This window comes from Chamaea fasciata, unplaced genomic scaffold, assembly GCF_029207755.1.
Source record: "Chamaea fasciata isolate MVZ Bird 193981 ecotype frontalis unplaced genomic scaffold, bChaFas1.0.hap1 SCAF_6, whole genome shotgun sequence".
In the NCBI taxonomy this organism is placed as follows: domain Eukaryota; kingdom Metazoa; phylum Chordata; class Aves; order Passeriformes; family Sylviidae; genus Chamaea; species Chamaea fasciata.
Genome location: NW_027094091.1, coordinates 18,508,743 through 18,532,311, shown reverse-complemented (window position 1 = coordinate 18,532,311; position 23,569 = coordinate 18,508,743). Strand labels below are relative to the sequence as shown.

Below are 23,569 nucleotides of genomic sequence, written 5' to 3'. Positions count from 1 at the left end.
GTAAAGAATGTGTATTCAATAGTAAAGGCTATTCATTCATGCATATAAATGAACTTCTCCCAAGCAATGCCTTGGCAAAACCTGTGTGGTTTTTACCAACGCATCAGTTAGAACCAATACATTGTATATACTGAAGAGAGACAACTTTCAGTGGAACTTTAGGCACACTAAGAGAACAGGGTGTCAATCATTGGTATGCCTGTAGAAACCCAGAGCTTGAAAACAGGGCAATAACCATCCAGGAGAAAGAATTCATCTCAACAAGAACAGGCATGTTCATTCCAGAACGAGGATTTCTGTAAAGCTCCACTATGCTGAATAAAATTGCTTTGCATATTGAAGTTCTTAAAGAACTTCTTTTTTACACAAGCAGACATTTTGCGTGCACAACCTTACAAAGGCAAAAAACTAAAAATCTACCTGCATGGCCATGTCTAGCCCCAAATAAATGATAGCCCATACTTTTAAGTGAGATCTGTTGCAAAAGTCTACACATTTGTCCCACAGCTAAAGCAAAGACTATCTACACTGCCAGTTTTCTAAAGTTCCAGTAAAATTTCATGTTGTTTTGGTAAGAAGCCTCACCTTTGCTTCCAGTTATTTAATAATTGAGACATCTGAGGATGTTCTCTGGGGACCAATACATTTAAAAAGTTTTATATGGCTTTATGACATTTACCAAGTTTTAAAATATTTTGAGAAGAATTAGCTATTTCCCTGCACAGAAGGAGAATGGAAGAAAAGACAGGGTTTTTTCAAAATGTTTTTACAAGCCAAAAAAGTAATTAATGAAAAAGTGTTACATAAGTTACTGCACTACAACTGCAGTCACGATCAAAAATAAGATTCAAGATGCTGTTAGCTATGTTGCAGTCAAAAGCAGGGGGAAGGGAAAGAGAAGAGTATGGAAATAGTAGAAAAAGTAGAAGAAAAAGAGACAAGATAGTAAACCATCAGTTTTATTGATCTACTTAAGAGCAGTGTAACAAAAGCACCTTACAAAAAAAAAATTCTGTGTATTCCAAAAATTATTTGCAACCTTAACCTTCAACTTTATCCATATTTTGACTGGAAAGCTCTAGAAATGATTGCATATTTGACATGCACTAATAAAGAGAAGCAAAAAAATCAGGTAAATTGAAGTGAAATTAAAATGCAGAATTAATGCAACCAACACCCTGAAAAACCCAAATCTATCCCAACAGAGTTTTGTTCTTAAAGAAGTTCTACCTTAATATGAAAAATACTGAGCTCAGAGCTCATTTGTTTGTAGCTACCCACAGCAACACCTTACAGAAGATGCAAACTCTGAAGCAAATTCAGGACTTACACAGAACACGAAAAAAGAATTCCAACCTTTTCTGAACAGCATCAGCTGTTCCATGGAACTGCACACTGAACTTGGGCATTGCCTAAAGCCAGGCTTTAATGCCATTAATCAACCAAAAATTAGTGTCTCACACTTGCCAGGAGTAGCTTACCTAGTAAGCAGAGTAAAACTATGAACATTTTTAAGGAACAGTACTTAATCAGTCTCAAGCAACAAACTAACACAGAAATCAATGCAACAAACAATGCTTGTGTTTACTAAATGTACTGGTGTAAACAACTGCAAGATTCACTAGGCTTTTAAATCCACAGGTTTTGAGAATATGGAAGTCAGCAGATAATATAAATTACTGGGAGTAAAATTTAATCTCTGCACTCACAGCTTCTTTGTTCTTTTTTTCTCCCCAAGAAGTGTAATTATTTCAACAGAAAAACACAAACTTACTTATACTTAGGATACAAGTTACAACAAATGAACTTAAACACTTGTGTTCTTTAAATTCCCTTGTTTGATACAAGACCTCATGGTTATTGATTTACTGATCCCTTACAAAGGTTTATGTGTTGTAGCAAAACCTGATTAATAAAATTCCTTTAGCTTGGCAATTAAAATAAATATTACACCACTACTAGAAGCCAAAGACAGAACTGCAAGAGCACTAGACTGAGGCAAAAATTAAGTATATACCATTCCAAGTACAGATAACCAAAAACTTACAGAAACTGTCAAACAAGTAAAAACACAAAAAATCCACAATTTTAATAAGAAGAAAGTTGAGAGCCAAGTACAATTTTTCAAATTGCAATAAAATTTTGCAAATACATGCAGAGACAATTTTAAAAATCTACTTCACTACAAGTGCAATCTACGATGCTTCCAAAGCACTGCCTTTAAATGAATCATTCCTTTTGCCATCATTTACATCTGCCTTTCCAGGCCAAACAAGAATAGGCAATTCCATAAATGCAGACCAATGAGGTGACAAATGAAATAACTAGCTCCAGAACACGAATTTTCACAATTTTAAGAGCTAGTATTCCTTTTATTCTAAAAACAAGCAACAACTAATTCCTGTTCTACTCTCTAGTATATTCAACTACACATGCGCTTTTAAAAAAACTCCTTTAATAAACACAAGCACATGTTTTTCTCACCTGAATGGGCATTCTACCTGCAGGCCTATTTGAAATGGCTCCAAAGAAGAGAGAGCAAAAGGGTAAAGGCTTTCATAAAGGGAGATAATATTTTATATGCTTTAACATCCACTTGCACTTTTCAAATTAGATCGGCATTTGTCAGAACTGTATACTTCTACATGTGCACAAAAAAGAAGTACACAAGTGAGCACAAATAAGAGTGTACATAATTGCTAAATAGAAGATATTTGAGGAAACAAAAAACAAGCAACTACAGAAAATTAAAATGAAGACAATTAGGATTTTAGCCCCATTTTTCACACAGACACCTTGATACAAATGGAATTTGAAGATTTACATTTTCTCACAATATTTTATTTTTATTCCCATACGTATTGCTACATAATAGACAACATCATTATATGGCAAGTTCAATACCTGAGCACAGGCCCATTGACCTACATATGAAAAACACCTGCATTAGCCCAGTAAAACCCAGAAGGGAGGAAGAGTTTTTGAGAACAGTTTTCTCCCTTGTTGAAAATAAGCCAGATGGCAACTTAGAAAGAACAAACCTGGGCAGTTTCACGTTACATTTTGCCTACAAAAAATGCGAGTTAAAATTTGTTCTGTGATCCCTATTATCTTGATCCAAACCTAAGAGTGCCACCTGCATGTTACTCTGCCTGCACACTGTACATGAGTCTGATTTATCTGTTTCTGCAGTGTAGCTAATTACCCACCCACATGAAGATGTGGCTGATAGAAGCCACACCTCAGAGAGGCTTCAGGCAGAAACACGGAAACAGGTCAAACATACAGCCATGTCTTCTTCATTGTGTCTTCCTGTCACCTCTGAGACTCCAAACTAACTCAAAAACCTCTGCATTGTCCCTGCTCCAATCAAAGCTCCCCAGGTCCTTTGCACAAGCACAAAACAGGAGAACAAACCACAGCACAAGGCCAGCACAAGCTGAAGCTGCGGCCTTTTGTGCGTCATTAACTAATCAGGAAGATAACAGAAAGATGATTTCATAAGTCAGTTTTGAGATTTTTTTGTATGGGTGCAAACATTTAACTCAGCTTGCACATGCCCCAGGCGGGACTTACAAAGTGAACATAATCACTTTTAGCACTTCACTGAGCAGTCTACAGCGAGAACCACCAGCCTGTGGTTTTGCACGCTCAATTCACAGCCAGGAAAATACTTTCTCTTCTGTTAGAGGACAAAGAGACAAGAAATGTGTTGAAATCAAAGGAAATAATATCTCCATAATTACATATTCAACTGGAGATATAGTAACTCACTAGATTCTAAGCAACCTTACCAAAGAAGGTTTGGGCATATATATGCATAATATGTAAATTAAATGTTGCTTCCTAATAGGAGTTACCCCCCCAAAAATGTGATACCATTCATCATTTGATAAGTAAAATATTTTAGCAGAAATCAGAAAAATTTTGCTTTGTTTGGATCCACAGGAATGCTTGGTCACACGGAGCCAACAGATTCCTGACACAATGTCCTCCAATTGTTTGCTGCTTCACATAACATGTTTACCCAATATGGGAAAATTACCCCTCCCCGTAACGGGCCTTTTTTAACTCAGCCTACAAGAGTGACTTGAGTTTTCTTTTCCCTCATCAATATAATAAATATTGCATAATGATGTTCTAGGAGAAAAATATTCAATCCTGTCTGAAAGACGTTGACTTTGTTTCTTGAAGGTAAGCTAGTATTTCTTTCACCTGTAGACAAATTCAACAGCCAGTAGATCATACAAAATCCTTTTCATAAGCTGTTGTACTCAATAGAAGAGACAGTACAACATGTAAAACCAAACAAAAGACAATTTTCAGAGACAGGACACAAATGCATCAGAGAAATATTGAACACAATGTATGGAACATTTCTTTTGTACTCAGAAGCTTATAACCAGTTTATGCCTCAAACAAACACTGACTTCCTTTTTTCCTGCAGGAGAGCTACCAGTTCAATTGCAGAAATGACACCAAGCATAACAATCTTCTTCCTTCCTTCTGAATTTTGCTGCTGGCAAAGGAAAACATGTTAGCGGAAAACACATCTACACCACTTTGCAGAGAAACTCAAGTCTGAGCTGCAGAGGGAGACCTGGAGGGAAAAGGCAGAACAGCTGACCATTGCTGACTGGCACACTAAGTCACCTGAGGTAATTAAACATATTGGAATGTTTTTGAGAACTTCTTACCAGAAAGATTGCTAATTGGTGCTAACTCCATTAAATTATTTGCTTAATAAGCAGCTATTAAAAGTTGCTAAACAGAGAAAGCAGAGGTAATTACACCTTCCTTGCTTGAGTACTGCATACTGCTCTGCTCATCTCTAAACAAAATTAGTATCATTTCAGAGGAAGAAAGGGAAAGTCTTTATAGGCAAAAAGCATAGAATAGAAAACAAAGTGAAGAAAAACCAAACGCATATAACAGATAGAGTGAAAAAAAAAAACAACAAAAGCATACAATAGAAAGTTATTCTCTGATTCATAGTATTTTGAAAAGCTACTAGCTAAAAAAAAAAGGATACAAACTGCCTTTACATAAATGCCTTAATATACAGTTACAATAATGAGTTCTACTGATTATCATGTCCAAGACACCAATTTTTTTCCAAGTGAGATCTACATGAATATAAACCCATGTTTATATCGGATAAGATAAAAATCAAGCAGTCTAGAACACATCTTTGCAGTTCAGGACACAAGGCAATTAGTAATTGTTTTTTGTCAGGAAGAATTATATTAAATTGCTGTGCGCTAGACTTCTTGCAATACCCTTTCTCAAACCCCAGGCAGAAGGTTATTTCAAGATATTAGATAAGCTATTTATTTCTCTGAATTTGTAAGGTAATGATTAGGCTGTTAAACAAGGTTTTAACCAGTTACTTATTGACCAGTGTGGGGGGAGAAGCACACAGTAACATCCTATTTGCAAATAGCATCAGGTTTTTTCTGTAAGAGCAGTCTCTGGGAAAAAATACAACTCCATGAGGAGCATCCTTTGATTTCTACATTACATCTGCATGGATACTAAACATGGCTTTTTGCTTACAAAAGCAGACACCAGTGTTTTAGTTAGAGTTTATGCCACAGGAACAGAATCCTCTGTCCTACCAGGAGGTGAAATTTTAGCAATATGTTTCTGAATAACAGACGACAGTGACAGACACTCAGTAGAAACGCAAGTAAGTTATTTCTTCTATGAAAGCAGTAAAAATAGTGCCCAAGACCACTTTGTTCTGAACACAATATTTTGATAGTTTGTGAAGATTAACAGTTATATCCAAAATTTGATTCCATTAATTCATTTCTTTAAAATGGGCTAACAAAAGAATACAATGCATGCATCCTCCTTGTCTATTATCCAAGTCTTTGAAAGAAAACAAGTAATTGTAAGTAAGGCTAAATTATGTACAGCAAAGTGAAAAACCTTTAGGATTTCCCACAGCATATTTTCAGTACTATTGATTTTTGGACAATCTGTTCTCATGCATACACTAAAACAAATTCTGCTAAACCAAGTTTTTTAAAAAAGTAAACCTACTCTAAACACAAAGGTGCTTTGTCAGTGAATTAGCTAAGAACTTCCAGGCACGTAACAAAAGTATGCAAAAATATGCCGTGAGTGGAATAAAAAATACACAATGTAACCTGTCAAGCACCCTCAGAGTGGAAAATTTCAAATTCACTGTATTTCTCATATAAAAATAAACAACATAATTCAAGATGTTTCTTAATTTAGCATTTGTTTTGCTTTGTAATCCTTTCTTAAACAGTTATAAAATTTATACAGCTAAAAAGTATTATTTACTTACATGAACAAACACACGAAAAGAATGGAAGACAAGGAATAATCCAAAGCAACGTTTCACAGCTTCCTGACTCGTTTACTGCTGGGAACTGCGTATGCAACCCTTTAACCTTACACAAAACAAATCTGTCACCTGTATGTCTTTAGGCTGGTATGCCATTACTGGCCAGGAGTTTTTTTCCTAAACAAATGCAAAAATGACTCAAAAATTTTTACAATGGATTGTGCAGCATGGACAATTTTATCTACCCTTCCTTGACAGAGCTTTTCCCAACCCATGCCTTATTCTACTGACAGCTTTTACTGAGTTCCTCTATCCATGTTCAGCCAGTATCCATCTTCTGTTGAACATTCATAAGGCCAGACTGACAACCTTTCCTTAGTCACTCTCTTCTTTCTACAATCTGGTTAGGCAACAGTAAAAACTGGTTGGAACATCACATACTGGAGCAAGCAGGTGCATGGAGAGAATGGAAGAGTTAACTTTGGCATACCTTTTGCTGAAAGTTGACTATGCTACTTTTAATTATGGAACATTTCATATCCATGGAACATTCAGTTATTTACTAACATCACTATGCAAAAGCAAGGTCCCCATTCAGAGATATTAACACTGTCACACTGCACAGAACAGTCTTTTTGAATATATTCAATGATACAGGCATTCAGTAATTGGGCAGAAATCACAAAAAGTCAAAATAAATTCAGTAATGCAGCCTTAACTAATCTAAATGGCTCTGCATTGTATTTATTAGGAACATATTTCTCAAGTACTCACCCTCACATCATTTACCTTCTATCTGAACCAAACTATTTTATAAACAATATAAAAGGAAAATCTGCACAGAAATCTACTTCTGGAATTTTTTTAATCCATTGCTTAGCAAGTTTCATTGGACATTCAACTAAAGAAAAAACCAAAAGTGAAGGTAGATAGGCATCCAAAGCCAGAGTTTTCCCCAAACAAAACCAAAAATCATCTTTTTAAAACTACATGACAAAGTAATTCTATACTAGAATTACTAATTACATCTAAAAATATTTAGTTATTAAAAGATTTGTGTATAAAGACCTGCCCAGAAGATTTCTAGAAACCCTAATTACATGAAACACATTTGCTCTGCTCAGAATTACACTGCAGAATTTAGGCATAAATGTTCATCTACTACAACTTGCATTAGAGATAACATGCAAGAGTTCCTGCAGATTCCAGCATTAGTCCAAAAAGTGAATAACCACGCAGGAGAATCCTGTCAGATATTCCCAACAATTGCTAAAAGATCCTCAAACACAGGACAACTGTAGCCTCCTAACAAGCTGAAAATTATATTACCAAAAATTCTTGAAGGTTCTGGGTTTTCTCTGTCTCTGTGATATCTTTCAAAGACAATTCTATGCCATCGGAAAAAAAAAAAGGTACCGTCCATAACTCTCATCCTTCTGACTGAAAAAAAACAGTAATAAACCACTCAGAGCAACTCCAGGGCTGTGGTAGCTCCAACAGCAGAGTAGGCAGCCCAGCATTCTGCCTGTGACTAAACCAACCACAGCTGCACAATACTGAACAATTGTGGGCGAGCATATCACAATTTCTAATTTAGCACAACATTCTGCTGTGAAGTACAAAGTGTAACTTTAAGCTCCCTGATGCAATTAATGCAGAGGTGGAATTGTTCTTTCTTTTTTCCATAGCTCTGCTTCAATCTTATCTATTAAGAGTTTTCTGAACCACGTTGGCTGATGGTAGCCTACTCTTTACTTCTGACACTCTTTATGAACATAGGCAGAAGGGTCTAAAACCACCTGTGCATCTTATATGCCCCTCCTCCCCCCCCCCAAAAAAAAAAAAAAAAAAAAAAAAGATCTACTAAAGCAGTGAAATTCTTTCTGGAATCTACATGGCATCTTCAGTTATGAACTCTTGCACCCAGCACTTTACAAGACATACACAGTTCCTGCATCAAAAATTTAGCACTAGAGAAATGCTGTCTTTATGTTTTCAGTATTCCTGTTCCATTCTTAGCTTGGAGCAAAAAATAAGTGGTAAATGAAACAAGTTGAGAAGGCCTGTTAAGGATCCTTGAGGTGCACAATCAGAACACATAGAATATGTACAGGATTTGGTGGGGTGAAGAAGGCAAGGAAGGACAAATGCGACAGATAAGACTTTTTTTTAAAAAATTACCAAATACATTATGAAACATTATATCCTAAAAAATTCTGTTACACTGCAACTCAGATGAAGTTTGTAAAACAGTTCAAAAGCTGAAGTGAATTCAAGTGTTGCTGTTCCCTAGTAAATAAACCATCTACTAGGAAGTCTCAAATCTCCTGAAAGTAATAAATTATTGCTAACAAGTCTATCAAATATGAGGAGAAGGAGTTAACACCACTTCCCTTTCCCTGAGTAACACATTAACTATAGCTTCTTAGGTAGTATTACTGATTGGCTGAAACCTTATCCTGCAACATTTTAAAACTAAATAACACAGAAACAAAACTTAAGTGCACTTACTAAGCACTGCAAACATAAGTATCAAATTAATTATTCATTCTGTAGCATTCAAGAAACTTAAAGACCTTAAAGAAATACAGCAAAAATGCCTGACTCAAAAAACATTTAAGTTTATATATAAATATATATCTTTAAACAGAATAAAGCACTGCTTTTAGAATAGTTCTCATATAAAGCCAGGAGAACAATATTTTTCCCTCTGTATCTGAACTAAGTGTCATCTTCACACTCAACAGAAATTTGACACAGTAAGCAGACTTAGTGACGAGGTCCATATGTCCAAACAGCATTTCCCATCTCACGACAAAACAATTTTAATCTATTACAGAAGGAGCTCAGATGCTGACACCTCAAGAGATGTGAAATGAATCCTATCCCTAAAGATTCTGGTCAGTAACACCGTGGGTGTGCACTTCAACACCTCTGGGCCCTACAAACTCAACAGTGTTAAACAACAAATGAAAATAATATGACTAGGGGAAGCAGGAAACTGCATAGTAAATGCTACCCATATATGCTTTTCAAACCACATCTTGAAGTTTGCATTGTGTGAAACACCAGCTCCCCAATGATGCTGCATTCTCAAAGTCCAGTACAACAACAATAGCCTTGGCATGAGCAACAGCCATTCAGAAAAGCTAAGAAGGAAGCAGGCTCACTGCTGGATATTTCCAGTGTGAGAAGTAACAGCTGCTACTGGTCTGGCTGCTTTCCTCCGCTCTGGGCCCTGTACCCCACCAGAAACCATTGCAAATGCTTCACCCAGCACTGCAAAAAACAAAGCTTTCTGCCTGCCCTGCCAAATGCAAATCATTATTTCCCTATTTCCTCTGAAAGGAAGAACAACCAAGAGAGAACTGGAGGACGCCTGAAAGCCATCATTTGGATGGTGACACCTTAACAAAAAAAAAAAAAAAATCATTTCTAATAGAAGTATTTAACCCATATTCAGATATTTAGGTATACCCACTGTCTTTTAAATCCTCTAGGTTAGGAATTAAATATTGAAGTTGCTTTCATTACAATTAAACCTCATATCCATTACAATTGCCAACAGAAAAGTAAAATCTGTAAAATCAAGGAATTTTGCCTGTTTAAGAAACAAACTAGCTCTAACTTGTACTTTGAAGTAATCTCTGTTTAACAGCAGTTTGAGATAGGCCAAAGAAGTAGCAAGTTACAAAATATTTCTAAGTGAGAAATCCAAGACTACCAGTTGAGGCTACTTCATAAAACAGGTGAACATGTCAGAGACAACGGCTCATTATTCATGCAAACATTACAGGCTACGTAAAACTCTTGGGCAAGATGCACAGGACAAGAAGAGCATTTACCTTGCCCCAGCACTGCAATACATTGAGAACTTTGTTCTTGGTGTTGGCACCTGTACTTGACACCAGCACGAAGATCATAATTCACCTTTTACTAAATCTCTAACTTACACCTAGTTCACATACTAACACTAAGACTCAGGAACTATCCTCTCCACTGGGTGCCAAACAACCCTGGAGTTAAGCAGAATACTTTAGGGAAATTCCTTATATGCTTTAGCTCCGCACAATACAGACTGTTCTGTAGTCAGGTGCTGAGGTCAAATTCACTACGTAGCCAAACAAAAGGAGCTTTGAAATACCCAAGCAGTACTATAAATGACAAGCTCTGAGTTGATCTTAGGACATAAGATGTTGCTTTCCATAGTGATTTCCCACTGATTTTTCCAAGTCTCATCAGTGTGCAGAAAGCAACAAAGAATATCATATTTAAGCCAGTCTCTTTCAAAATTTTGAATGCAAAACTTGCCAAGAAAAACAATATAGGTCTGTCTTGATAGTCAAATACATGCTCCTTTCCAGCTTCTAACCAGACTCTTACTACATCCCCCATTAATATAGGAAAATTAAGCTTGTCCTTTATGATCATTCGAACTACAGCACACACCTGGAAAAGCAAACACAATTTTCACTCCTTTAAACATCGTATTTCCCTTAATTTTTATGTGCTGCAACAAGTTCTTGCTACTAGCAGAGTGTTTCACTTCCACTTTCGTTTTAATTGTGTACACCAACAAAATTTTGAAGGCAAACTGAACTAGACACATTCACGAAACATTTCTACAGTCAGTTTTGAGAGCAGAACCCAAGACAAGACCAGATAGTTTCACTTCAAGTATTCACAATCATATGAGAAGCAGTGAAACAATTCTTTTCATTCCAATAACCCTTACAAACCTTTGGGAGCAGGGCAGGTGGTGGACTGAATAAAAAAAACACAAGAGGCCACAAAGTCTGAGAAGTCAGTTATATTCCCTCAGTGTTCTACAAATAGAAGCGGCCTGGTAGCAATTACAGAGCAAATGCCTATTTTCCAAAGCAATTTGGATGAATGATCTTCAAAAATTAGTTGATCAACCTGCAAAATCGTCATTATCACCTAAAACCCTACAGCTGCCTAAAATCTCCACCCATGGTCTGATCTGAAGGCAGACGACCAAAGACAGATAGCAAGCCACAATATCTAGTCTTTAAGCAGTTACACTATTACTGTATTCAGAAAACTCAGTTCTTATGCTTAGTTCTCTGCCTAAAGTCCCCTCAAACACCTCACAGACCCCAAAAATACAGTACCAAACAATAAATGACCAAAATTAAAGAAGCATTCTTAAAACATTTCTACTAAAGCATTAAAAAATCTATTCAAATGAATAATCAACTATGACATTCATATTTAAAGAATACAAACAATAATTTGGGCAACAAAGCAATGGCTGTCTTGTTCTTTGGCTTTTGTTAGAATGTTAATGTGCTGTTGACAGCCTTTTGGGCACAGAAACCTAAGTAGGATAAAAGAAAATCAAAACCAAAAAACTCATTGTAATTTTGCTAGCTTCTGGCAGGAAAGAAATTTCAGTGTTAGGAGACTGCAAACCAATACAAATCAACAGCAGAAACACAGTTCAGTAAAATCAATTTTAAAAGTGAGTAAATGCCAGCAAAAGTTTTGCCAGTCCTCAAACTGAAAACACCAAATTAGTTACACCTCCCAAAAACTAACCCCATAAATTATGGATGAAGCTTACTGTAACATTATGACATTCTCCTTTAAGTATTTTACCCTCATTCTTTCTACTTTAGCAATCACTTTAAACATTAGCACAAAAAGAAAAATGAAATGCTAATGGAAATGGCAACTATACTGTCTAATTGTTTTGTCTCAACACAATCATACCTTGCAGTTTCATAGAAGATTAGCAAATACATATGAAATATGGACACCTTAATCAAAGGTGTTCACCCAATTAAATCTTGCCAAGGACTACCTCGCAGCAAATGGTGCGGTACAGAGGGTGATGGCAACAACAATTTTTCCCCAAAACAACACATTTTTCTTTTACAAAACAGTCCACTGAAATGAGATTTGTAGCTCAATTGTACCTGTTCATGCAGACATGTTCTCCCACTTCACCCTGGAAACTGGGAAGCAGGGCAGAGATATATATATTTTCAAACAGTCTGCTGATTTTACAATTAATGCCTCCAGGTCTCGTAGCATGAAAATAAGTACCAGTTTTCTTATAGGTGCCTGCCTTATAATATTCATTATTTCAAAGAGGCCAACCACACCCTTGCTATCTCTCTCCTAAGACTCAAAACCCATCTGGCTGTCACAGTGCTTTTCCATCCCTCCTTCCACCTTCTTGGCCTTCCAGCCCCGTGTTCATTCAACCTTTGCTTAGCTAATTTCAGCATATTATTCCAGCAAAAAATGAATCTGCCAATTAAATTGAAATAGCTCAGCATGAGGAAGAAGGCAGGCTGAAGGCCTAAATTGCAGCTGCCTTTAGCTTCTAAGAACTACAGCCACAGGCAGGTCTTTTAATATCGAGAAGTTCTACTAGCTTATCTTACACAAAAACATGTGTATAAAAGCACTGGCAAGCTTGATTCAAGTATCTTAGCTCGGTTAGAGCTAAGTATTCTAGTAATTCTAATTCTAATTAATTCTAGTAATGCCAAGGTTGTGGGTTCAGCACAGTATGGGCCATTTACTTAGCGGCAGGACTCGATGATCCCTCCAGATCCCTTCTAACTCAGGACATCCTGTGTGCTTCTGTATCTCCTACAGCCTTTCAAGTGACAGTGATTAGTATTCTATTTCTCTGTATTCATAATTTGTAGTATTTCTTCCTGACCAACAGCCAGGCTTTTTTCAAAGAACAATCCACAATTACTCCCAAAAATCTCAAGTATAACAGCTAATCAGAGATCCATTTAATCAGTTAAATCAACCCCAAGAATACACTTAATGGTACGAAAGCACTCATTAAAGTAAGCTCCTTCCTCTTTTCTCTCCCTGCACCACTCTTTTGCATGTCAACACTACCATCTCATCACCCTGTCATACAGTATCATGAGATACTTTCAGAGACCTCTGCAAGCAACAGCAGCTTAGACTGGGTCCCAGCTCATCACCTCATTACACACCAAACTTCCAGTAATTTCTGATGCTCCATCTGTAACCATCTAGCACTGTGAAGATGCATCCTTTTTCTTTCCAGTAAGACAACATAGTACCTGTGATTGTTCACCACTGTTTTGTAAGAAAACTGTGATTTCTGTGAACCTGATCACAGACCAGTTTGCATACAGAGCTTCCACTCTGCTGGAATAAGGAAGTCAACACTTGTCAACAGCAAGAGAAATAAGAGCCTTGACTACTGTTCATGGGATACTATAAACAGACATGAGGCAACATAAAACAAGCTTCCAAGTGCTTCAGAGACAAAAGAATAACACATCACAGATGCATAGTTTCTTAGGATGTTTACTTAATAAACAAAACAAACTAGTTTTACTTGGATTCTTTTACAACAGTGTTTAAAAGTAGTCAATTGGATGCATTTAGAGTCCAGATAGGTGGGGTTTTTTAGCTTTCAAACATCTACAGCCAAATCAGAATTGCACATGTTCTTATTATCCTGTATCAAAAAAATCACATTTCATCGGTTTCACTTTACAGAAGTAAATTATGCCTGGCAAACAGTTTGAATTTTGAGATATAAATACTTTCACAATAAATCAATAGGCAAAAAAAAAAATTAACACCTGAAACAAAAGTTTCATTCCAAACCATCCATTTTTCTGCAAGCTAAGAATAACTAAACTCTAGAATAACTAAACTCTTTAAGAAGCCCTACAAAAATCATGGCTCTACTGCTAATCTAAAAGCCTCTCTCTACAAGTGTTATGGGTAGCTGAAGTACTTCCTTATCAATTTGGAATGTCATTTTTCAGATTCACAGTTGGTAACATCTGGGTAAAATGTTGCTTTTTGAGAGTACCTAAGTCTCCCTTACCTACCTTTCTCAATTGCTATTTATTTGGCATGTGTGGGCCTCCACTAAAATGGTTAAAAATAGTTTCCCCCAACACTTTTATCTCCTCACAAGATACTGTTGAGCAGCCAAGCACAGAACTGAAGCAAAGACCTGATACTGATGAAAAAAAAAAAAAAAAAACCACAAAAAAAAAAACCCACCAGCTTTCAGCTCAATCAATTCCCTCAAGCAGTCCACCTCCAGACATAAGGGAGCACCCAGAACACAAAAAATAGGCAGGGAGGGAGAGAAAGCAACAAGCACAAAGGGGGAGCCCCCTTCCTGGAGAAACAACCCATTTTAGGGACGTGTTAAACCAGTCACAAGGTTAACATCCTCTAAAGCTGCAGAGCTACAGGTCCCCAACCCTTGTCTGCCATACTATCACTGTAAAACCAGTTATCCGCAGTGGAGCCTCACAAGACCAAAACCAAAACATTACTTTACTTTAAATGCAGTCTTGGAATGAAATCCCTGTGAATAAATAATACAGGTTCATACACTGAAGTCAACGGAATACTTCTCAGAGGCTCTTATCTGTATTTTAGACTGACATATCACTGTGCTGTTTCCAAAGTAACTAGAATACCCTCTACAGCACTGATAGTTTCAGTAATTATATTCAGGGAACCTGAACCAGGTATGAACAAGAGACTGAGGCAGCCAGGTTCCAAAAAAACACTGGCAAAGTTAAGTTTTTGAAATAAAAATTAAAAGTATACCCTGGGAAAGACAGAACTGTCTCCACACATTTCATTTGTAACTAAAATCCATCCACCAGTAGGAAAGGACGTAAACATATTTTTTTGTTCCTGACACTTAACAATATAAATTTTGGAAGTATATGATATTATATAATCTAATTTTCATATTTAGCAAGACAGTAAAAAGCACTTAGCACTAAAAACCAAAGCAATTTCATTTTCACTTCAAAACAATTTTTAATACTTCAGGCGATGAAAATAACTGGAGCCAGTGGCATTTTCACATAGATATACAATGTTACAGCGAGAAGCTACCTTGCAACATTCTATATATAGCAATCTAGAATTAAAACTATGGTAGATGGAAGACTCCTACTCAGAATAAATACCTTTCATATTTGTTTCAAAATCATCAGAGAACACCTGATTTGCATCTGCTTTTTATTTGTTAACAGAACAGTATTTGTTTGTTGTTCTTCAAATGAAAATACTTTGTAGGACTTCAAAATGAGGAAATCAAACTTGTCATTTCCAGACTACTAGAGAGGAACAACATAAGATTTTTTTTTATATGCTTTAGATCTAGGCATCAAAACAGAAGACCCACCTACTTAATGCATCTAGTGAGGGCAGAAGGGAGGAATGCATTTCAAGTAAAAGCCTATGGCTGGGACAAAAAAAAAATTGAGCAGATTGACAAAAGTTATCAGTCAAAGCTTATAATTTCCTAGCAAAGCTAACTGAACATACCTCTACATGAAAACTGAGTATATCTCAAAAATAATCACTTACTGAGCCATTCACTCATTGGTCAAATGCTACATATATTAAAAAAACCCACACGTATCATTCAGGAGTTATTCTTCACAAATCTCCAGGGGAGCCACAAGGAGTTATTTACTATTAAAAATAAAATAACATTTGTGTGAAAATTTCCTTTCTAAATAACGTATTTAACTTGCAGGAAACTCTGAATTTAAGTAATTCAGTTCACAGAGCCACTAGACGGAACTGAGAAAAACTGTTCCTTTATCTCTGTAACATTATCACAAATGTTTAATAATTGCATACAATTAACCCCTTCCTTTATTCTAAACCACAAAGTGAGAAGGAGCATTCAGATCACACTTCCATGTGGGGCAAGTTTCTCTTTTTAAGGAGAAAATACACAGAGCCTAGAAAACCAAAACATCTTCAGCAAATTTTTATTCAACAAAACCTTGCCTAAATTAGTACTCTGTCACAAGGTTTGTTTGCTTTTAAAAACACAGCTTTAAATAGGTTAAGGTAAACTACTGTTTTTAGTAAACTACTCAGTTCTAGAGGCTGAGCACATGATGATCTCTTACAAATGAACATTAACTACAGAATAACAGCACACACACACACACAAATCAATCAGGTATTAAAATTTTAGCTGGAGACAGTACCAGAGGGCTGGGCTGCTGACAGTTTTTAAATGATTCATGATGCACAAGAAAAGGTAGGAAACAGAACGTCTTGCCTAGAGGAAAGGGATCAAAGCTATCTTTGCATTCCTATAAATTCTGAGCCACTGCACAAGTGAAGCTTCACACAATCCAAGCTGCAGCAACTCAGTGATGGGTTCCTTTCCCATCTCAATATCTAGGAATAGCTGGAGAAGAAAGATTCACCTGCAGTAGCATAACACTGTCTGCACAGAGAGAAAATCTCCTGATATACTTAAAAATCTTGGCTAGAGACCACAGGAATAAGATCGAAAAGGTCAGTGGTTCTTACCTCTTAATTTGAATTCTGCTGAATCAAATGAGTCAACAGTTCTGAGTGCTGTGAGCTCAAATTCTTAATTGTACTGACAAGCACATTATCTTCAATTTCCAAGATGAATTTTAGTTAAAATTCTACAGTACATCTCATTATACAGATTTAAAGACGCCCACCTCTACCAGGTCTTTGAAAAATGCCATGGATTTTTTGGATTTGAAGGAAAATGAGCAAGATCCAGAAGAAAGGGGCAGGGGGAGGAAAGGTATAAATAAACTCTTTTAAGTTTGAATTGCTCAGAGAAATCAAGTAAACAAGGGCAAATTTTCTGACAATTATCACATTCTGTTTGTGCTGATTCTAAATTTTAACAACACATTATAATTTTATTCACCCCTCCTCTTTCAGATATGCAGTTTCCATAGTAACTTGAGATACTTAGTAGTAACCAAAGGCAGAATAATCATAACTTATGTAATAACTTGAAACTCACCTTGGTTTCTAAAAATATGTATATGTTTATTTTAGGACAACAAACATTGTGGTTATTTATTTTTTACACACTCCCTATGTGGTCAAGATAAACATCTCAAGTTCCTGTATTTTAAAAGGCCAGTTCCACAGACAGGATGTCGCAGACTAATCCCAAAATCCCAATGAAGTCTTCCTACCATCGGGATTTCTGCAGTAAATTAGTCAACACTTAATGCAAAATAATACACTTTTGACTTCTGAAGAGTCTTTAACCATGCACTAATTTTTTTTTAAAAAAAGGAACATTAGCTTTCCCATATCACATTAGCTTTCCCATATTCCTCCCCCCAAATACTGATTGAAAATGAATGCTGAACACAAAAAAATATGTAAAGATGTACAAGTTAAACAACACAACCTAAAAATCAATTAGAAGGGTATGAAACTGCTTACTTCATACAAATGCTAAAACACCTCAGTATTTTTAGGTGATTTTCATAGTAGTAGTATCATCATGGGAAATCTTATCAAGATCAACAGCTCCTGTCACTGGGTGCAGTCCTCTTTTGACAAATATATGGCAGCTCAACCCAGTTATGATAGATCAGTATCCCTGGAGTTAGGCAGAAGAAAATGAGTCATGCCCAAGTTGCGTAGGCCCAGCTTGTCAGAATGGGGTAGGATGTCCTCAGAAAAGCAGAGCTGCCTTCAGAAAGCTTAGAGCTGAAAGGGCAACACAAAAACCTGCTGATGGAGACATGACAGAGTTCAAACACTTCAGGGAGCGACACTGGGGGTATTGAGAAAGGGTCTGCTACATATACTACTACTCTAACACAAGAAAAAATACCAGCTAAATAACCTGTCTAAACCACAACACTAAGATTGAATCCCCACAAGAGGGGAAGGAAAAACCTCACAGGACACCAGAAGGTGCAGAACACACTGAAGAGTTATAACCAAAACACTGGAAGGCTGTAAGGCAAAAAAACTCAGCTAAGGGCAAAGGAAGTAACAAGTGCTTGATGTCTTATCTCTGAGTGGGAGTCCAATGCCACTCAGCTACACAAAGGCCAGGATTTTTCCTGGTTAATTGTTTTTTAAAATTTGTTTCAAAACTGTCTACAGATCCAGCCATTCACAGCTTTTTTTAACAGTATCTCATAGTTATGACAATGCAATTGCTATTGACTGAGCTATCAAAACACAGATCTCTCCTGAATTTCTTCTGTTCTTCATCACTAAAAATAAAAAACATGCTAAGAAATTAAAAAATTAATTTAACTGAGAAAGTAATAATATTTCAAAGACAGATGACTGCATTGAGATGGTATCAAAAAGTAAATGATAGTTTCAAGTCAACACCCTTTAGAGGAGACAGGACTTGAAATTTCTGTCCTCCCACCAAGAATAATAAAACCAGATTACAAGGAGTTTTACTAGAGACAAACAGAAGAAATAGAATTGCAAAAAACAAACAAACAAAACCCCAAACCTATGATGCTGAGTCTCCCTCACTAGAGAAATCTACTAGCAGTTTATTAAGAAAGCAACAGAAGTCTCATAGCTCACAAACTTACAAGACTGGTGCATGCCAAGCTAGTCATGCAAAAGCATTTCACTAAGTGAAAATTCACCATCCTCTTGGCATTAACTCACCATACATGAAGGCTCACACACAACCACCGAATTCAAAATGCATTGTTCAAGCCCCAAAAAGATCACTGATGCGGTTTCACAGTCACCTAAGTGATGAAATTCTATGAACAGCTCTGTTCAGACTATCACTAGGTGCCATCACAAGGAAGAAGACCATCCTTGCTCCCCTCTTTTGACATCATGGTCCTCCCTCTTCTTTGCCCTGGTGCTAGGCTTAAAGCAAGCCAGGAAAGAGTCTGATAAATTCATTTACCTGTGGTTCTTGTCACATTCCTGCAAGCCAAAGCAATAGACAATGCTCATCACAACATTAGGGCAAGTCGGGTGGTACAAAGCAGAAAGGGAGAATGAAATTCCTTCCCTCCTTGTGGTTTCCAGTAGTGGGATGAGCATGCCTACTCCTACCAGCTCTCTTGTGGTAATAATATTGCAAGCGTGACAACCTGGGGTCAATTCCAGAGAAAAAAGCCCCACTTAAACAGCCACCAACATTAGAACAGCTTAAGCCAATTGTAGAGTTGCAGCTAAAAACACATTTTCCAGAAACCTTTGCTTCTCAAATGCCAAAATCTGATTAATTTGAAGAGTTCAGAGTGTTAAGATGATGGCTAAGTTCCAAAATAGAAATGTAATTAAAAGAAAAATCTTTGAATTACTAAAAAGAAGGTTACAGTAAGTTGCCTATTGGTTCTTCAGTAAATACAATGCAGTGATGTAGTTAAAACTGATCTCAAATATTGTAAGACATAATTTGAGAGAAGTTTATTAGCCAAATACAGGTGCAGGCTCTCTGTCACACCCAAAGGCAGACAAGTTAATCCATGATCATGGATTAAATTTAAACATGAAAAGAATCCACAATTATCCAGAATTACAAAGCAACTTAAAATTAGGTGAAAATGAAAATGTGAAAACCCAGTGTTATCTTCAAGCTTAGAACAGAAGGTTCCTTAAAACCTTCTACCAAATTAAGTAGTGAACAAGCAGAGCCGGAGTGAATAGCAAACAGCCTCATGATGTTCCCTCCAAGGGAGACACAGTTCTGTTGGTCCAATTTTCATAATCGTGACTAAACACCTTCAAGCAGTGTCACATGTTACATATTCAGCTGTCATTTAAAAGTACTGTTAAAAAGGCACACATACACAGGCAAGATTGCAGTAATGATAATTGATATACTCAATTAAGTAAATATCTGAATATCTGATGAAATATGGCAAAAATAGAATCACAGGCTCTTTCCTAGTCCTAAAACTCATCACACATCCCTTTTCTGTCAAGTGTCTAGATAATCTTTGTCAGCTTCTTCTCTAAGCCAATAAAAACCTCTAATACGGGGCACCTGTTTAACTGTCTATGTAACTTGACTGTTATAGGTAAAAAGTTTCCAGCCTATATTTAATCTAAATCCCACCCACTAAAATTTACTTCCTCTTAACCTACATCTCAACCACATTCGAAAAAAAAAAAAAAAAAAAACCGCCAGAAAAAAAAAAGCTTTTCAAAACTCCAAAACTCCCAGTGCTTCTGTGAACCATTTCTTACATACACAGCCTTTTCCACCACATCAGAATAATACAATCCTTTCATTTAAAAAATCCCAAAATAATTCACAGGTTGTGAACCTCTCAAATCACATTGCTACATTCCTCTGTACTTTTTGGATTTAATACTCAAAACTAGACATAAAAGTGTCATCAAAAAGGGAAAAAAAAAAAAAAAAAGTCTTCTGTAATTTAAACTCAATCAACATATCCAAGGATGGCATCTACTTTTGCCAGCTCCATGTTGCTCATTCGGACCAATTTGTGACTAGAAGTCTGAATTATTTCCTACAGCTGTTTCCCAAACACCTCGATCTGAGCATCTCATAGCCTCTTCCTAGCCCAGCATTTTGTATCCAGCAGCTTTTTGTCTTCTGGATTGTACTTCTCAAACTAGTCAAAATAACTGAATTAAAAGTTTATTCTGTTGTACTCCAGATGAATGTTGGCATTCTTTCCTAACTCAACAGTGCTTTTACCTTTCAGGAAAATGATAGATAATATAACTAAAATCACTCCCTGAAGAATTCATCTGGTTTTTTCCAAACCTTCAAGAGTTCTTCCAGCCTTGCAAAAAGTAACATAAAACTATTTGGGAGTTAGTTAGTTAGTTAGGCAAACAACCTCCATGACAAATTGAAAAATGTATTTATTAAGTAGATGAACACAGAACTACGGTGAAACCTCCTAAAATTTAAAACTGTGTGTAAGATGGCTTATAAGCATATGTATTTTCGAGACCATACTGTCATGTAACACAATAAACCCACTTATAGCATGTGAGATTTCTCAAATAATTGAATTTCTTCTTCACCAGAGTCACTACTAAGTGGGAGAGAACACGGCTAATAGGCATCTCAGTACCTTTATAGCCCATAAAACATTAAAAAAAATTGGTTTTGTCCGTACAGACTGACACATCAAAACTGATCAAGCACAAAATGAAGACAGCATCAGCAGTATTCAGAGTAAGAACAGCTTAATACCACCTCCAACCAGACCAATCACAATCAAAAAACAAAGAGAGAGAATTGTTCTGATACAGCACTTCCACAACACCCTTGGGAGGTACGACTGCTGCTTCACAGACTGCGGCTGTTCCAACTTCCTTAGTTTACACAGCAAGCCAACAGACTGGACAATTCAGATTTCAGAAATGTCGCATCCCCAAACAGGACTGCTAGATCACGTAGCCTTGCATCTCTATCTTGGAGTTATTGCATGACTACTGCTGAAGTTTCATTAATTATAATTAAAATTCATGTCATTAAGGTGTTAGGCTGAAAAAAAACCCAGGTATGCGTCATCAGCTGAAGTTCAGCACTTTCAGCTCAGGGTGTCAACACTATTCCAACAACATCTGAAGTTTTTCTCTGAGAAATGGACACTACTTTCATTCTGAAGGGATATGGGTTTTTCTTGTTTCGTCTACCTTTCATGTTCTTCCTTCGAATTACAGAGCATTTTGAAAAGTACCTTATGAGACAGGACAAACTTCTAAATGTTTCTGAGAATTTCCTAAAACACAAATCCTATTTTCTTACGTGAATGGTCTAAAGGCAGCAAAGCTTCCTCCTGTTCATTACCAGATAGATTCAGAATGTGTATAAGCAATTCGGAGCCATCAAACCCTGCTGAAATTAGAGTATTTAAAATGTTTCAGTACCACCGCTGGTTTTAATTGCAGGCATTCCCAATTGCCCTAAGTACAGTAATGTGACTTTTCTTTAAAGAATTAAGTGAAGGCTGGAATGCCTTCCACTTTCCTGGAGAACTAAAACCCCCTGGGGGCAGGGATGGACACCTCTGCCTCGGCAGGAGCAGTGCTGCGATACAGCGGGACCCGCGGGGCGGCTGCGGCGGGTCCCCCGCCGTCCCCGCCGCAGCCCCGTCCCCCCGGAGGCCGCCCCGCGGGGTCTCGGCCGCGGCCGGCGGCGCCCCGGACACCCGCACGGGCGGCACCGCGGGAGCCGACGCGGAAGCGGCGGCTCCGGATCCCAACAATATCGCTATTCAACAGGATCCTGCACACATCCTGCGGCGGACTCCTTGCCGGGAAGGGCCGCGCCGGGCAGTACCGCAGTGCCGCCGCCGCAGCCGGACCCCCTGCAGACCTGCCCGGCGCCCTCTGCAGAGCCGCACCGCGCCCGGCCCCGCGGCGGCGGGAGGCGGCTCGGAGAAGCCGGGAGAACAGCGTCCCACCCTTCCACCGACAGCCCGCCCGGCGACGGGACGCGCGGGGGCCGTTACCTGTCACCGGCTCCGCCGCAGAGGCGGCCGCGCCTCCCCGTCCTCCCCGCCGGCCGCCGCCGCCGCCGTCCGCAGCCTCCAGCTCGCACCCCGCGCCCGCGGCGGGCAGGAGCAGCCCCAGCAGGAGCAGGCAGGCCGGCAGCGGCCGCACGCCGGGCGCTCGGAGCCCGCTCATCGGTACCGCCGCTGCCGCGGAGCGAAGGCAGGAACGCAAGGACGGAAGGAAGGAACGCAGGGCTGGAGCTCCGCGCTGCGCCGCTCCCGCGGCACCAACCCGCTCCGCTCCGCGCCGCCTCCCGCCGCTTCCGGCGGCCCCCGCGCCGCCGGGCGACACGTCACCGCGCGGTGACGTCAGCGGGGAGGGGGCGGCGAGCGGCGCGCGGCTCCGGTGCCGCTGCCCGGGCAGCGCGGCCCGGCCCGCACAGGACCGGACCGCTGCCAGCCGGACCGGACCGCTGGCAGCCGCAGGTGCCCGCACCGCGCCCGGGCCGCCTGCACCGCCGGGCGCCGGGGCACTGCTGTCCCGGTGCCGGGAGCAGCCGTCCCGCGGCCGCATTCGGGTGCCGGGCCAGCCCGCGCCGGGACCTGCGGAGCGCCGGCTCCCCGGGCCGCCAGGCGTGTCACGGAACCCCTCAGGTCCAGACCGGCTGGGCCGGATTCGGGAAAGGCACGACGTGAAAATCAGATGCTTTAGCTACAGGGCAAAACGAGACCTTGGACTTGGTTAAACTCGCCCTTATCGCACCGCCAGTGCAGACACCTGAGGGGAGCTTTCTGAAGTTGTTGTTCCACAGCACTCTCAAAACATCAAAAAAACATCAACAAAAGAGAAGAGTTTCAAATTTGTTCCTACACAACTGAAACCAGGACAACTAAGTCTTCACAAAGATTCAACTGCGATTTCATTGTGCTTAAAATCTTGACCCAAAAAAGCCACTTTTGCTTATGGTGTTTCCATCAAGCCACTGAATGGCATTAAAGTCTGTTT

At 38.7% G+C, this 23,569-nt stretch overlaps 1 protein-coding gene across 3 annotated transcripts in view; it reads right to left on the bottom strand.

Moving 5' to 3' along the window:
- Nucleotides 1-22,850, bottom strand: part of STIM2 (stromal interaction molecule 2) — a 68,145-nt gene extending 45,295 nt beyond the window's left edge. Inside the window, exon 1 of one of the 3 annotated variants that reach the window (XM_066185583.1) lies at nt 22,582-22,850. In XM_066185583.1, coding sequence (XP_066041680.1) covers nt 22,582-22,756 — 175 coding nt within the window. In that variant the 5' untranslated portion in view covers nt 22,757-22,850. Of the gene's footprint in view, nt 1-11,058; nt 11,076-22,581 lie in introns of those variants that run through there. The other 2 variants (XM_066185581.1, XM_066185582.1) reach the window with 2 other exon arrangements.
- Between the last annotated feature and the right edge of the window lie 719 nt (nt 22,851-23,569).